The 16980-nt window shown below is 44.4% G+C and overlaps 1 protein-coding gene across 5 annotated transcripts in view; it reads left to right on the top strand.

Annotated features, from left to right (window-relative positions):
• Positions 1–16980, top strand: part of Dixdc1 (DIX domain containing 1) — an 86601-nt gene that overhangs the window by 24124 nt on the left and 45497 nt on the right. For 4 of the 5 annotated variants that reach the window (XM_050156309.1, XM_050156313.1, XM_050156308.1 and 1 more), the window contains 4 exons: positions 7334–7463; positions 12386–12511; positions 15274–15505; positions 16500–16607. In XM_050156309.1, coding sequence (XP_050012266.1) covers positions 7334–7463; positions 12386–12511; positions 15274–15505; positions 16500–16607 — 596 coding nt within the window. The remainder of the gene's footprint in view (positions 1–7333; positions 7464–12385; positions 12512–15273; positions 15506–16499; positions 16608–16980) is intronic. The other variant, XM_050156310.1, reaches the window with a different exon arrangement.

Below are 16980 nucleotides of genomic sequence, written 5' to 3'. Positions count from 1 at the left end.
GGTGAACCATTAATTAACATAAAAAGAAGAAAGGGGGAGAAAACAGAAATATATAAAATTAGAAATGGACATGGAAAAATAGCCATTGAAACAGGAAAAAAAATCACAAAAGAGTTTATAGATCTCTGTATAGATATGTGGCCATTTTTAGGAAATTAGACAGAAATAGAAGTTCCCATGGGGAAATAAATAGACAAGACTAGTTAAGAAAGCAGCAAGATCGTTTTCAAGGAAAGAGGATTGGCTCTAGAAGATATTAGCATAATTTCATGGGGATGGGAATATAGTTCACTTGTAGAGTACTTGCCTGGCATGTGTGACGCCCAGGGTTCGACCCTCACCACCTTCGTGAGGATCCTGGTCTAACTTCGTCGTGGTCACCCTTGGCTACTTAGTGAATTGGAGGTCAGATTGGGACACACAAGCCAGGCGTCCCTCCGCCAGCACCTGGGAGGCTGTCACAGAAGGATCGCAAGTTTGAGGCTGCTCTGGGCCACAAAGTGAGGCTTTGTTTTAGTAAACAGACCCTGAGTAGCACATTTTGGTGCTGGGGCATGGGTAGACATAGTCGAGTGAGGCAGAATAGAAAGCCCAGAAATAGGCCCAGGAATTTATGGAAATTTAGAATGTGATAAAGTAGTGTCTCAAATCATTGGAATAGAGGGCTGTGTTTGTATAAATGGTGCTGGAACAAGTGGCTAACCGTTTGGGAGAGGATAAATTAGAGCTGAATTTCATATCATACAAGAAACTCCAACTGGATATAAGATCTAAAAGTGAAAATGAAAGCATACAAGGAATTTTTCTTTTACCTCTTAATTTGGCTTTCTAACTGTGTTTCAAAATTTAAGGGCTTAACAAAAATTAAAAACAAAACCTCATAACACTCCACAATAAATAAAGTGATTACTCATGAACTGGACAGAATGCATGACATAACCCAAACTAGGATCTGACATTCTTAATATATGAAGAATGCCTGCCTGGGGCATTCAAATTCATTTCTCTCCTTTTCCTGATCTGTCAGGGTGTAAGGAGTCTAGCCACATTGTCCCAGCTCCAGGGATTCTGCCATACTTTGTCTGTTGGAGATCTTTGATGTGTCTGTAGGTAGAATGTTTGCCTGGCATGCATGTAACTCTGGGTTTGGTCTTCAGCACCACATACAACCAGGCATTGTAGCCTGCCTATAATCCCAGCATTTGGGAGGTAGAGACAGATGTTCAGTTTTCCTTGACTACGTAACGAGTTCAAGACTAGCCTTGGACCCTTCATGAGACCCTATCTCAGAGAGAGAGGAGAGAAAGGATAGGATATGAGGGGAGGAGAGGGGAAAGAAGAGAAGAAAGAAAAAAATTAAAAGCCCCCAGAAAGGCATGATATCCTTGCCAAAATCTATAACCTGAATTTTATCATCAGAAAACCAGGGGTAAAACTAAAGACGGGTGAGATGGCTCAGTGCTTGCCACCAATCCTGACAACTTTTTTGATCCCAGGACCCATGCAGCACCCTTTTAAAAAGTAAATTCACTCTGTGAGTTCGAGACCAGCCTGGTCTACAGAGCTAGTTCCAGGACAGGCTCCAAAGCCACAGAGAAACCCTGTCTCGAAAAACCAAAAAAAACCCAAACAAACAAAAAAAAAAGTAAATTCAAAGGAAGTCTGTAGATTATGTAAATGGTAGTTTCCTGTTTTGGTCGCTATGCTGTGGTTCTCTCTGGTGATCGGGGTAATGAGTATAGATGAACTCTTTGTATAGTTACCTTTAAAACAAAGCAAAACAAAACAAAACAAAACCCGGGTGTCATATAGTCAAGGCCAGCCTCAAACTTGCTGTGTAGCTTCTGATCCTCCCTGCCTGAAGGGAGATACAGACATGTCATCACCACGCCCACTTTATGTAGTGCTGGTGATTGAACCCAGAGCCTTCTGCATGGCAAGCTGTCTACCTGTGGAACCATATCCCCAGTCCACATTTACCTTTTCAGGAGCCAGAAATTATTTCACAGTGAAAAGTTATTAAATTAAAAAAATAATCCTTAGGGGTTTTGAATGACCCTGTCCATGTGAGCCAACAATGGAAACAAAAGGAAAAACAGAAGCGAGGAAAAAAAGAAAGCAGAGAAACCAGCAAGGGAGCTCCACACATCCTTTGCCTCCAATGCACTGCAGCAGGTGGGGAGGGACAGGATTTCAGAGAGCTCTAGGCAAGGAGGATGCTCCCGTAGGCTGAGGAGGCACGCTGGCTCTTCTTTGTCTTGCCATACATCTAGAGAGAGAACCCGTGGCTGAGCTGGTATTTTTCACACTCAGATGGGCATACAGACATCAGGGGATCCCGCTAAAACACAAGTTCTGATTTGGCAGAGCTGGGAGATGCTAAGAATAGTCTGCTTTCCCAGCAGATTCCCAAGTGATGCTGATATGGCTGGTCTGAACCACACTGAGCAGTCGAGAGCCACTTAGTGTAGATGAGGGGTACACAAGGGACCCACACATTGCCTGTGGAGGGGTGCTTTAGACTAAAGAGCATCCTTTGGGGTTTACTGACTCCCTTACAGCTCAGAGATGCGTTAATTTAGATGTGGAGAGAACTTTTGCCTTGGGTATTAAATTTAAATCCCATAATTCATGGTTCACCATCTGGGTGGCCTTGAACAGCTTCTTTCACCTTATTTTGAGTCTCAATTTTTTGTCTTCCTCGTAGTTAGAATATCCAAATCAATCAGATTAACAAGAGAAAAAAAAATGTGTTTAGCAAGACACCAGCATAGCTTTGGAAAGGATAGATATTCTGAAACTTGATGGCTGTCACTGTCGCTGCTGTAAGGACCCGGCAGGGATTAATGTGCGTGAGAAGTAGTCAGGAGCCCCTCTGTTGTCTAGCCGTGCATCAAATAGAGAGAACCAGTGGTCAGTTTTGTATCCTAGACTGTTTGCTTCTTTGCAGCCAAGGCAAGGCTATGGTTACTTAAGAAGACATTAGCTTGACCTACTGAAAAATCATGTCCCTGCCCAATGAACTTCTACAGTAGCTTAGGTGCAGGCCTGATAAAACGTGACAAATGATTCTCTCTTGGAAGCAAATATATGCTGAGCACTTGTCATCCTAAGAAGCAAATAGTTCTGAACTGTGCTGACTCCCTGCAGAGATCTTATTCCCACCTTAGGTCTTTGGAGTTCACTGACCTCTTTGTCACCTTTGCTCATCAACCTCTTGAACTTCATGCTGGGCTAATACCTGATGCTGTGTTCATCCCTTTGTAGCACTTGCCTCTTCCAGGTAGCAAGTTCGTGTGTGTGTATGCGTATGTGTGCGCGTGTGTGTGGTGTGCGTGTATGTGCAGTGTGGTGTGAGTACGTGTGTGTATGTCTGTGTGTGGTGTGGTGTGTTGCGGTGTGTTGTGTGTATGTGTGTGTGAGATGTGCGGGTGTGTGATGTGTGTGTGGTGTGCATGTGTGTGTGGTGTGCATGTGTGTGTGGTGTGTGTGTATGTGTAGTTTGGTGTATGTGTATGTGGTGTGTGGGTGTGGTGTGCATTTGTGTGTGGTATGGTGTGCGTGGTATGCGGGTGTGTGTGGTGTGGTGTGTGTGTGGTGTGCATGTTTGTGTGTGTGGTGTGTATGTGTGTGCTGTACATGTGTGGTATGCATGTGTGATGTGCATGTGTGTGTGGTGTGTGTATGATATGCATGTGTTGTGTGGTGTGTGTGGTGTGTGTATGGTGTGCATGTGTGGTGTGGTGTGTATATGTGTATATAGGCCAGAGACTGATGTTGGGATGCCTTCCTCCATCACTCTCTGTGTTATTTTTTGAGAAAAGGTCTCTCATTGGAGCTGGAGTTTTGGTAGACTATCTGGCCAGTGACCGCCTATGACTTTCCTGTCTCCATGCCACTGCTACAGGTAGAGGTGTGCACCACCCACCATGCCCGGTTTTTTTATATGGGTGTTCAGGATCCAAACTCAGAGCCTTAGACTTGCATTTATACTAGCAGTTGACCCACTGAGCCATCTCCCTAGCCTCCTGCACACTGTGTGAAGGTGTGAGATCTTTGTAGTCCCGTGGGTTGCGCTCAAATGATTGGTGAGCCAATTGAACGGCACACAGAATCCTTCCTCGCAGAGTCTGAGGAGTGTGAGAGGATTAGGGAAGGATTTCTGGAAAGAGTGACACCTGATTGAGACTTCACAAAGCATCGGCAGGCAGGAGGTGCAGTGGCGTGGGGGAAACCATGATGCGCTTGAGGAAATGTGTGCGGTCTGGATAGACCGAGGCATGACAGGGACACGGAGGAGAAGGGGTGTCTGAGACATTGACACCATGCCTTCTCACTCCCTCCCCTGAAGAAGACATTAGGGCCAGCACCAGCGGAAGATCACACAAATCATCCCAGATTCCCAAGGTCTACTCCCATTGCCCAGCCAAAGCCTCGAGTGAGGCAGAGCAGACAGGGCTTACTACAGGGCAGCTAAGAAATAGGATTTATCTTAAGGATAATGGAAGACCAATTAAGAACTTTAAGCAGGAATGCTTTGAGAGTGCATTAAAGGTGGCTGATATTATAGACAGGCAAGTTGAGCCAGAGTTGGTGGCACAGGCCCATAATTCTAGCACAAGGAAGGTGGAGGCAGGAGGATTTCTGAGAGTTCTTGGTCAGTCTGGTCCATGTAGCAAGTCCCACCCCAGCCAGGACTTCATTGTGAGACATGATTGTCTCAAAATATAAATTAGATGAGAAAGATACAGGAAAAATGATAAGCAGTTTTGTGTGTTTTGAGACAGGAGCCCTTGTAGCCCAGGCTAGCCTCAAGCTGGCTCCATCTCTCCAAAGCTGGCATTACAGGTGCGTATTAACTTCCCCTACTAGGAGTTTTACCACCTTAGTGTTACTCTTAATGCCCTCTCTGCTCTGAACTTGTTTCCCTAAGTCAGAGCACAGCACTCACTCCCGAGGTCCCCTTTGCCGGGCTCCTCAGACAGGACCTTGGAACATTGTGTATCAGTGCGTTCTGGGGATGAGTGTCTTGCTCACATTTTCTGCAGTGAGCTGGTTAGCAAGGCAATGCAGTGCTAACTGGGTTTTAGAACTGGACGTGCTGTGTCCTAGTTCTGGGGACATTGGGGAAGTTATGTCACTTCTCCAAACTTTATCCATAAAATGGAAATAATACTGGCTTTATGGTTGTGGTAGTTTGAATGTAATTGGCCACCATAAGCTCATAAGAAGTGGCACTATTAGGAGGTGTGGCTTTGTTGGAGTAGGTATGGCCTTGTTGGAGGAAGTGTGTCACTGTTAGGTGGGCTTTGGCGTTTCCTATGCTCAAGATATGCTCAGTGTCTCAGATCACTTCCTGTTGCCTGCGGGGATCAAGATGTAGCTCCCTCTCCACTCTCCTCTCCAGCACTATGTCTGCCTGTACGCCACCATGTCCTGCCATGATAATAATGAACTAAGTCTCTGAAACTGTAAGCCACTCAATTAAATGTTTTCCTTTGTAAGAGTTGCTGTGGTCATGGTGTCTCTTCACAGCAATAGAAACCCTAAGACAATGGTTATTTTGGGGTTTGTTTATATATTATACATATATGTATATATATTATATGTTTATATATAGTATTTTAATGTTAGATATAATATAGTATATATTATGTATATTTTAATATATTATATATATTTGAGAATAAAATTAGATGATGCTGTTAACAATAATAATGACCACGATTGGCAAGATGGCTCAGTGTGCAAGTCTGACATCCTAAGTTCAGTCCCCAAGACCTGCAAGATGGGAGGAGAGAACTGACTCTTAATAGCTATCTTCTGACCTCCACGCTTGTACCATGTAGTGTGCATAAGCACACACACAAAATAAATAAAATGTAAAAGCAATCAACCCTTTGGTAAGCATCAATTTTGTGTCAGACCCTGGGCCAGATACATTCATCAAGTCTTTAAACCAGAACACCAGAAGCAGTAATTAAAATAGAATACCAGAACAGGGCTGAAGATATTGCTCAAGGGGAAATCACTTGCTAGCACACACCAGCCCTTGGGTTCAGTCGCTTGTACCACAAAAACAAGACAAGCACCAGAAGTGGTTTTCAGTTTGTGCAGGCTCTCAGTAAATGTTAGATCCCTCCTGCCAATTCCTGCTGGTCATTACTGGTCCGATAGCGATGGATTATCGCTTTAGCACTGCCTTACAATGGCGATTTCCAAAAATCAGCAAAGAAACTAAGGCAGATTTCATCTGAGCCCAGGAAAGCAGCCAGTAAGTAATTTCCGGCTTCCTTTAGTAATTTTCAGCTTCCTTTCACCCAGGAAATGCTTGTGACTTAGAAATCAACTGTACTTTAACCAAATTATGATTTGATGTAATTAGCCCTTGAACTTAATTTTGAGGTTCAGGATCTTGGGCTGTGACAGAAACGAAACATCTGCCTTCCAGACTGTGATGTTGTTTGTGTGCTTTTGAGATAACAATGTCTGTCTTCTGACTAGGTGGTGACAATAAACATCAGAATACAAATTGTGCTTAAAAGGAAAATGGAATGTGTAGAGTTGTGTGCAGGATGGAATGAGTTCCCTAAATGTCTCAACCTAGAAACCTTCTCGGTTCCTGGCAGCACAGGGCCCCAACTTTCTGTGAAGTAAAGGAAAATGCTTTTTAGTCCTCAGAATCACAGTCCGCTTGGTGGCTTTCTTTTCCTTCCCCGCATCAGTCTTATGTAACCATAAGACTTTGACAATATAAAACACAGATTAAAACTAACTCTCTAGCAATCCTAGGATTATGGGCTCAGGAGGGTAAATCTTCCGTCAAGTGTGAGATGACCGCACCCACATCTCATGCTAAGGAAAGCAGCTGTGGGAGGCAGCGCTGTGCTTGGGTCCTGGTTTGTGTCTGGTTCCACAAGATCAGTTCGTGGGAGCCTCACGGTCCATTGTGCATAAAGTACATGAGGAACTGTAAATGCAAAGTGTGGTGGGTTGCTGGCAGCGGTCATGGTACCTGAATACTGGCTGGCGCCCTGGAGTCAGCCTTGATCCCTCTCAACAGAGCGTGGAAAGTGGGTGGGAGTGACCCCTGGAAGTGCATGTCTCTTTATCTGTGGCTGCAGTGCTGAATCAGTCGGAGATTACTTTATCCCTAGGTGTTAGCGTAAAGCTAGAGATTTTAGAATGTGCTCTGGGATATCTTAAAACCCTTTTCTCCTTCCTGATATAGCGTCCCCTCTGTCCCTCACCCTCTCATGCTGCCTTACAGGGACAGGATAGGGGATGAGACTGATATGCCATCTTTCCCTTATCTCCGCCTTTTATTTTCCAGCAACAGCTGCAGGCCTATGTGGCCTGGGTGAATGCCCAGCTGAAGAAGAGGCCATCCGTGAAGCCTGTGCAGGACCTGCGACAGGATCTCCGAGATGGAGTGATCCTGGCCTATCTCATCGAGATTGTTGGTCAGTTGGACTCTGATGCTAGTGTAGACGAGAATCTGACTTCTTTCTCCTCCATGCTCCCTTCAAGCAGGTTGTTGGCATTCATGGCGATGGAGTTGGGAAGACCTAAAATATTTGCCCAAGGTTAATTCCCATCCGGTCAATAAACACTGTGCCAGTCCCTGTATTATATGAGGAGATGTTGGCCTGCCAGTGCCCTCAGAGGCTCCCAGTCTAGAAAGACTGGAAAGTGAGATCCGTCTTATTACTATGTTAGTGTCCTGATGGGGGTACATGCAGAGCAGGGTACATAGAAGAGACACCCTCCCTTAGTCCTAGGGGTTCAGGAAAGGCAGAGCAGAAGAATCCGTGTCAAACAGAGGAGGAGGGCTTCCAGGCTTCCAGAAGAACTGCAGTCTAAATTAAAAGCACAGTGGGAGGCCTGGAGAGTTGGTTCAGTGGTCGAGTGTACTGGCTGCTCTTGCAGAGGACCTGGTTCGACTCCTGGCACCCGTGTGGTAGCTCATAACCATCTATAACTCCAGTGCCAGGGGAACGAACACTTTTTTTTCCTGCACAAATATACATGCAGGTAAAACACTCATGCATACACACACACACAGACACACACATACATACACAGACACACACACACACACACACAAAGGAAAAACAAAACAAACAAACAAACAAAAAAACAGAAAAGGAGTAGCGTTCAGGCCAAAAGAGAAAATGTCGCCAATAATAGGACTCTTCTGTGTGTGACACTCAGACCCATGTGTTTTCACAGAAGGGCTTTCCTCTTAACTTCAGGCCCTCTTCTTATTAGGGTCTCGTATGTCCAAAGTGTTTTCCATCGCTCCGCTATGATTTCTCTCACTGACTGGCAATCAGGTATTCCATAGACGGAGCTCTTGAAGAGAATTATGCTCTATACTTTGCTCTTATGCTTCCAAAACCCCCAACCAAATGCATGTAATCAGTTCTCAAACATTTATTACTGACCAGTTGATATTGCTGGGTGTCCTGGAGGTATATGGTGTGGAAGAAGCTGGTTTGTAACAGGCAGCCTATCTGCCTGTCTGTGAGTACTTTTTTTGGAGACGGCTCACGATTGACTAATCATTTGTAATAAGTGGAACAGTGGCGTGGGTCATTGCCGCTGGTTGGTGGCATGCTTGCTATTTTGTGAGCTTATTTGACCACCACACCCTTAGGAAACAGATTTATTACTTCTGTTTCCAGGAAACAAAAGGGACCATCTATAAAAATTAATTAATTAATAGGTACTTAGTATGTGTAAAAAATATGCTCTTTTGATTTCTTTGTGTTATACAGTTCAAGTGGAGTATTCCTCATCTAAAATGCTTGGTACCAAAAATGCTTCAGCTATTGGATTAAAAAAAAATAGAGTTGAGCACTTACAGCTAAAAATTATGGAAAGTCCATAGTCTGAAAATGTCCCCAAATCAGAATTTTTTGAGCACTAGTATGATGCTTAAAACATTTCAGATTTTTTAACTGGAGAGCTGGCTCAGCAGTCAAGATCACTGGCTGCTCTTCCAGAGGACCTGGGTTTGAGCCCCATGGCCCACTGGAACTCAGCATGGTGACTATATAACTCCATGGTGACATCTATAACTCCAGTTCCAGGGAATCTGATGCCCTCTTCTGGCCTCCCTGGGTACCAGACATGCACACAGTACATAGGCATACTTGAACATGCCCATATACATAAAATAATAATAATGTTTCAGATTTTGGAGCATTTGTAAGTTCAAAATTTTAGATTATGGATGATAAACCTATATTATTTTACTGATGAGGTTTACAAGGCTCAGCCACTTTGCAAGTTTATAAATATTGAAGTATCCAGGTAAAGGTGCAAACCTAGTTCTATTTTAATTCCAAAGACCTGACTAGGGAAATGACTCAGATATTAAGAGTATATATACTGATTTTGCAGATCAACCAAGTAGGGTGGCTCACAGACTTCTGTAATTCCAGCTCCAAGGCATCTCTCTTCTGGACTCCAAGGTCATCAGCACTTCTATGTATACACACACACATGCATGCACATGTACACGCGCACACACTCATGCATGCACACATGCATGCACTAAAAATAAAAATTTTAAAAAATCCCCAAATCCATTTTAAGCATTTTCTTTTCCCCTTATTTAAATAGATTACATGTGGACTAGCAGGAACCATAGGCACAAAAGGATAAAAACGAAAGCTCTTCTTCTACCTGTATTCCTTCAACAGAAACTGTATCAGTACTTTTGTTTTCTGTGACACAAAGCAGCTTAAAGAAGGAGGTTTGCTTTGGATCACAGTTTGAGGAGAAGTCCAGCAGAGTGGGGAGAGTGGTGGCAGGGGTTCGAGGCAGTTGGTCAGGTTGCAGCCATACCCAGAGGACTGAGCAGCGAGTGCTGGTGCTTGGCTCACTTTCTCCTGTCCCCGAGTCCAGGATCCACACCCAGGCTATGGTGCTGCCCATTTTTTGGGTTCTTCCTACCTCAAATTACTTAATTAAAACACTCTCTCACAGGCGTGGCCAGAGAGGCTAACCCAAGGTAAATAGTTCCTTAACTGAGAGACCTGTTTCCTAGGTGATTGTATATCCTGTGAAGTTGAGCATCGGTGTTGGCCATCAGTTACTCATCCTCCATTCGTGGCATAACTGGTGTTGTTTCCAGAGATGTTATGAACCTGGGAAGCAGTATTAATGTCTTTTTGTTTTCCCAAAATCCAGATTTCAAAACACTGTCTTTTTGTATGTGTGTGTGTATGCGTGTGTGTGTGTTTCTGCAAATTGAACTGGGCCTTGAATATGCTAGGCAAGCACTCTACAACTAAGGTATATCCCCAGCCTGAAATAACCTCAGGGGGCCAAGGAGCTGGTTCAGTGAAGCTTCATGTGCAAGCATGAGGGTTAGAGTTTGAATCTCCAGGACCCATGTTTAAAAAAGCCATACATGGTCACAAATACATCTATAACTCCAGCTGTGGGGGGTGAAGACAGGAGGATCACTGGGGCTTGCTGACCGCCACCCTTGCTCCAAGTTCAGGAAAAACAAAACAAAAAGCTGTTTTAAGGGAATAAAGTATATAGTGACAGAGCAGATGCCAGCTTCTTCCATATGTGCATCCATGCACACACATGTGTGCACACACCACATACCTCATATACACTCAGACGTACATAACAAAAAGAGAAAACCTCATGGCCTCTCCCTAATTTTGTATATTAGGCTTCAGTTTTTCACTGAGTTCTGGACCTGCATATACAGTGTCCTAATCACCACTGTTTGAATGTCTTAGATGCAGCTAAACAGAACTTTGTATTTCTCTGTCCACACCAAGCCCTTTACCATCCTTGCCCACCCCCACCTTCCATCTTCGTCAAGGAACACTTCAAGTCATTCTCTCACTTGCTAAGGAGAACTCTTAGAAGTCATTCCTAAGTATTTTTTTCCCTCCTGAACCACAGCCAGTTCTTAACATGTACTTTCTGCTTTGTATTCAAAATATACTCAGTGTCTGACTCTGGCCAGCCATTCTCTTCCACTTTAACCCTTACCATCCTTATCTCTTGCCTTGAATATTTAGACTCTCTTTCTCTCTGTTTCATCCCCCTCATGATCTATATATACACACAGTCAACTTTGGAAAACAAACACAAACTAGTTAATGTCCCCATCCTGTCCGAAAGTACCCACTGGCTTTTCATTACCCTTGGAATAAAATCCAGGGTCGTTCCTGTGGGTCCCCAAGGCCCTATGTGACTGGCCTTGCTTAGCTTGGTGCCCTTTCCTGGTCTTGACTCTGATAACTCCACTCTAGCCACACTGGTCTTTTCTTTTTCATTTGAGACAAGGTCTGATGTCACCCAGGCTGGCCCAGTACTTGCTTTGTAGCCATGGCTAACTTCAATGAATCTGATGATAATTCCTGATCGTCGTGTCTCAGCCTCCCAACTGCTGAGATCGTAGGCATGTACTACGTGCCTAGCTAGCCACACTGCTCTTTTTGCCCCTCAGATGGTCTGAGCTAATCCCATGTTGGGGTTTATATGGCTCTTCAGCCTGGCATGTGCCCTTCTGTCTTAGTTAGTTAGGGTTTCTGTTGCTGTGAAGAGACACCAGGAACCATGGCAACTCTTCAAGAGGAAAACATTTAATTGTGATGGATCACTTATGGTTCAGAGGTTTCGTCCATTATCATCACGTTGGAGAGCAAGGCAGTATGCAGGTAGACATGCTGCTAGAGCTGGAGCTGAGAGTTCTTTCATCTTGACTTACAGGCAACAGGAAATGGTCTGAGAACCTGGTGTGGCTTGAGCATACATGAGACCTCAAAACCACAGTGACATACTACTTCCAACAAGGCCACACCTACTCCAACAAAGCCACACCTCCTAATAGTGCCACTCCCTTTGGGGGCCATTTTCTTTCAAACCACCATACTTTCCTAAATATAAATATTTCCTATTCAGACTTTTCAAGACTGTATTATTAGAAAGGCCATGATCACTATTCTTTTCTGTCTTTATTTTTACCCTAAATTATATTAAACGTAAATTGTTATATTATAGTTAAACTAAGAGGGAAGAGACTTGTTTACCTTGTTCCCTGCTTTCTGTTGTACCCAGAACAGTGTTTGGCACACAGCGTGAATATTTGTTGAATTAATAAACGTACCCACAATAACTTCACAGGACTGTGTGTTTATACCTGAAAGACTGAAGCGTTCTGAAAGTTTTTCATTTTTCTCTAACCACTTCCCCTAGTGCATACACGAGGACTTAACTCACTCCTTTGTTTATGGAGACTTTTAGTGTTTGTATCCCCTCCCTTGTTTGCGCCTGGCCGCTATGAAGCTTTGATAATGTTCTTCTGACCTGATGTGTTACTGGTTTGTCTCCCCTCTCCTAACAGCAGGAGAAAAACTGAGTGGCGTGCAGTTGAGTCCCAGTAACCAACAAGAGATGAAGGATAACGTGGAGAGAGTGCTACAGTTTGTAGCTTCCAAAAAGATTCGCATGCATCAGACTTCAGCTAAAGGTTAGTCAGTACTTCATCCTCGGGAACGGAGCACTTAACCTTTACTGGTGCTAGCCAGTTTGTCAGACTCCCTTGGCCATGTGAGCAGCGGCTCTGAGCAGACTGGAGTAGGATTAGGCTCATGGTTTTATGTCCTTGTTCCATGAAGACAGGTAACCCCTTAGAAGACAGTGATCGAGTACTGAGATCCCAGTGCTCCAGAGACCTGGTTGGAGGTGATTGCGCTCTATTAATTTGAATTGAATATAGATATGCTTGAGTGTGTGTGGGAAAATTAATGATACAAGAATAAATGACAAAATTGAGATATTAATTTTGGAATGTCTCATTTAAATTTTCACATATGAAGATGGATTGTGTTTTCTGAGATCTTTGGGTTTTATGATCGAGTACTATTACAAACCCTCATAACTTATGCTTTTCCATTCAATTTCCTAGAAGAAACTCTTTCATTTCATTATTTTTCTTTCCTTTCCTCCTTTCCTTTATTTCCTGAGACAGGATCTTATGTAGCCCAGGCTGATCTTGAAACTTCCAAGTAGCCAAGGATGACCTTGAACTTCTGATCCTCTAGCTTCTACCTCCTCTATAGTCACATTACAAAGCTGCACCATCCCCCAGCTTTATGTGGAGTTGGAGACTGAATGCAGGGCCTTGTTAATGTTAGGCAAGCGCTGGATTAACTGAGACACATCTCTAACACCGCCCGGCCTCAATATATGTATTTTTGAGACAGGGTCTCACCGTGTAGCCCTGGCTGGTCTAGAATTTGCTGTATCCTAGGCTTTCCTGAAATTAGGTGTTTCTTCTGTCTCTGTATCTTAAGTTATAAAATCAGAGAGAGATGTGTGCCACACTCAGGTTAAAGGGAAAATATTTTATAGCATTTCTTTCTTCTTTTTTCTTTTGGCTGTGAGAACATTCCAGTCAGACAAAGGGGGCCCTGCAGTGTTTATATGTAGTCTTCTGTAGTGGCATAACCCTTTGCCCATGCTGTAAGAAAGGCGCCACGTAGGGGTCCTCCGAAAGCATATGCTCCCTTCTCCTTTTGATGCTTTTCTGGAAGTGACCAGATCTGGTCTGTTTCAGCACCAGTTTCTGGGTCTGTTGCCTGTACTTTTGCTGAGAATGAGGGCGGGAGGGAACCCTTTCATGTTGGATTATTGGTGTTCTGTGTGTTTGAAGTTACCCAGGTGAGCAAATAGTGACCATTAAGAGCATTTGGTAGAGGACATCAAATAGTCCTCGGCATGCTTTGTACATTTGAAAGGCTACAAAGCCAAACAATGGAATTGTAGCCATTTCCTTACTTTACCTTTAACCACAGCTTTCACAATATGTGCCCCCCCCCCCCGTGTGTGTGTGTGTGTGTGTGTGTGTGCGCGCGCGCGCGTGCGCGCGCGGGCGCGCATGTGTTTCTTTCCTCTTTTTTTTCTAGGGCAGAATTTAGAGTGCAGTTCTGGCTTTGGTCTGCTCCCCATGTGCAGTGGGCTTGGGGATCTGGCCCAGTAAAATAGGCTATTTTAAGGGAAGCCTGCCATTCATTGTCTTTCACCTGAAGAAGCTCACTTTCCTGATTAGTCTACTGCATCGATTTCCCTCTCCGTCCAGCTTTCCACGCCACAGCAAGAGTGAGCTAAGAGCACACATTGTTGTACCACTGCTGTGCACCTAAAGTCCCTCGGCTGAAATCTGGCGTCTTCCCTACAGCCCACCTGGTCCTGTATGACCTCTGGTTCCTCCCCTTCTACACTTTTCCCTTCTTCTGGCTCTGGGGCTCTGGCCATCCTGAACTCTTTCATTTTCTCCACCACAGTGCTGGACCATATATATAAAATGCATGTCACATAAGTACTTAAAAAAGTTTCCTAAAGCCGCAATATGAGCAGGAAGGACTGAAAATTTTAATAATATATTTTATGTAACCTATTATATCTGTAATATGATTACTTTACCATGAAGTCAACATTAAACATTACTGAGATAGTTTACATTTTTACTTTTATTTATTTACTATATGTATGGGCATTTTTACCTGCATGTATATCTGTGCACCATGTGTGTGTCTGATGTTCTCAGAGGCTAGAAGAAGGCATCAGATCCCCTGGGACTGGGGTTACAGATGGTTGTGAACTCCATGTGGGTGCTGGGAATCAAATCTGGGTCCTTTAGAAGAGTACCCAGTGCTCATAACGACTGAGCCATCTCTCTAGCCCTGCATGCTCTTTTTTATACTGTCTGAGATCTTTTGCATTCCCGTGTGTGTGAGGTATTTACTTAACTCTTAGGTACTGTACTTGCTTAGAACATATTCCAGTTCGTGGCCGTGACATTTAAGCGCTCAGTAGTCGCCTGTGGCCTGCAGCTCTCCTAACAGACGATATCACCCCATTATACTGATCTCTAGACCTTGGCATGTACCTTTTCCAGAATTGTTCCTATCCCTTCTCCCCTGTTAGCTAAGAAGCAGCACTCCATTCTTAACTGAGGACTCACTTCCCCTATAAAACATCCTTCAGAACTCCAGGATTATATTATCTCTCCACGAATTGCTGAAGACCCCATACCCCTCTTGCCTAACTATTTTATTATCATACTTTATGGTAATTGCCTTTAACCTTCCATGTTCCTTGTTGAACATGGTGTTATGAAAACGGAGACCGCCTGCTGAGTTTACTGTATCATCAGCAATATATAGTACATGCATCAATCCATGGTCTCTGCCTCCCTCTCAGTACCTTTCCATCTGTCTCGTCCTTTAGATATTGTGGAAGGAAACCTGAAGTCCATCATGAGGCTGGTCCTTGCCTTGGCAGCTCATTTTAAACCTGGCTCGAGCAGGACAGTGAGCCAGGGGCGCGACTCCAGAGTCCCTGCACAGAGTCATCAACCACACTGTGCGACGGCTGTGGCCCAAGGAGCAGCTGCTGCTCTGGCTGATGTGTGCCGTGACATGTCTCGGTCAGGACGGGATGTCTTCCGGTATAGACAGAGGTAAAAACCTGGGAGGGGAACTGGCCCCTCTCTCTAGTATTTCTTTGCTTAGATAATAACAGTGCAAGTCGATGGCCATATCGACCAAGCAGACCCACACTGCCAAAGTGATCACAGAATAGAGCGGAGGTTTGGGAAGGAAATCCTAGTGGGAAAAGCTTGGTCATTTTTGGATGGTACTGGGTAGTGGACCTGGAGCTCTGCTGCTACTGTGCTATACCCTGAGGCTTTTGTGTCTTATTTTGAGAGGGGGTCTTATGTTGCCCAGTCTGGCCTTGAACTCATTTTGAAGTCCAGACAGGCATTGAACTTGTGCTCCTGCTGTCTTAGCTTCCAAATAGCCGAATTATCAGCTCAGCTAAGCCAGGCTAAGCCTTTTCTTTCGAGATGTTTACTTTGCAGCTAGCAGAATGTAAGTAACCATGTGTGTAAGTTTGCTCTCATGCCCAAAATTTAAATATATGTGGTTGGCACAGTGTTTTCTTCACTGGGAGATATGTAGTCCATCTGGAGGAGGCTGTATCCTGGAATGTATCCACAAGACCAATCTGTCTTGAAATTTCATGGCAGGAAGTGTTTTGAGGGTTGTGTGGTTGCTAAAGGCGAACATGACCCAAGGTGTCACAAAGTGGGCAAAATTACTTGTCTTTTTGTTTACCTTCCCTGCTAGGTTTTAAGTGCTTTAGAAGAAGGAGTCTTACCTTGTTCACTTCCTAAATGTGTGTATTAATGTGTGTGTGTGTGTATGTGTGTGTGTGTGTGTGTGTGTGTGTGTGTGTGTGTGTGTACAGGACCTTGGTATCTACGTAGCCCAAGCTGGTCTCAAACTCCTGATCTTCCTGTCTCTGCCTTCTGAGCTCTGCTGCCCAGGTGCCATATTCATCTTCTTTCCTGGAGTGCACACTGAGAGGCAGGATATCTCCTCTTGCAGAGCTGACCTGAACTGCAGGCCTAAAACTGTCTTTTCCGGTCCTCTCCCACCCCTGCTTTTCAGGAACAGCAGCATGGACGAGGAGATTGAGAACCCATACTGGAGTGTTCGAGCGCTGGTGCAGCAATACGAAGGACAGCAGCGGTCCCCATCTGAGTCTAGCTGCTCCAGGTATGTGTGGCCTTGCTGTCTTTACCTTTCCAGTCTTGGTAGAAAGTTGCTCTCTGGGGGAGTCTTAGCCTCAGTAGCAAGACCAAAAGCATGAAGGCACCTATGGGGTTGAGTACCATACCCTGCCAGGCTTGGGTTGGAAACCTGACTGGGGTAGCGAGGGAGCAAAGAAAGGACAGGCATTGAAGAAATGACTCACAGACATCAAAAACGTTGGGATGTGCGAACCTTGTGGTATTTATTAGGTACCTCACAGAGGGGAGGAGTTAGCTAGTCTTGGTAGGTCTCTAAGTGAACAGTCTGGGCTATAATCATCCAACACCCAGGAGCCGATAGTTTGGCACAGGCTGGTCAACCATTTGTGAACACTCAT

This window comes from Alexandromys fortis, unplaced genomic scaffold (genome assembly GCF_014885135.2).
Source record: "Alexandromys fortis isolate MF-2015 unplaced genomic scaffold, M_Fortis_MF-2015_v1.1 scaffold_89, whole genome shotgun sequence".
Classification (NCBI taxonomy): Eukaryota; Metazoa; Chordata; class Mammalia; order Rodentia; family Cricetidae; genus Alexandromys; species Alexandromys fortis.
The sequence above is the reverse complement of the archived record's forward strand: the minus strand, read 5'-3'. Positions and strand labels throughout refer to the sequence as shown.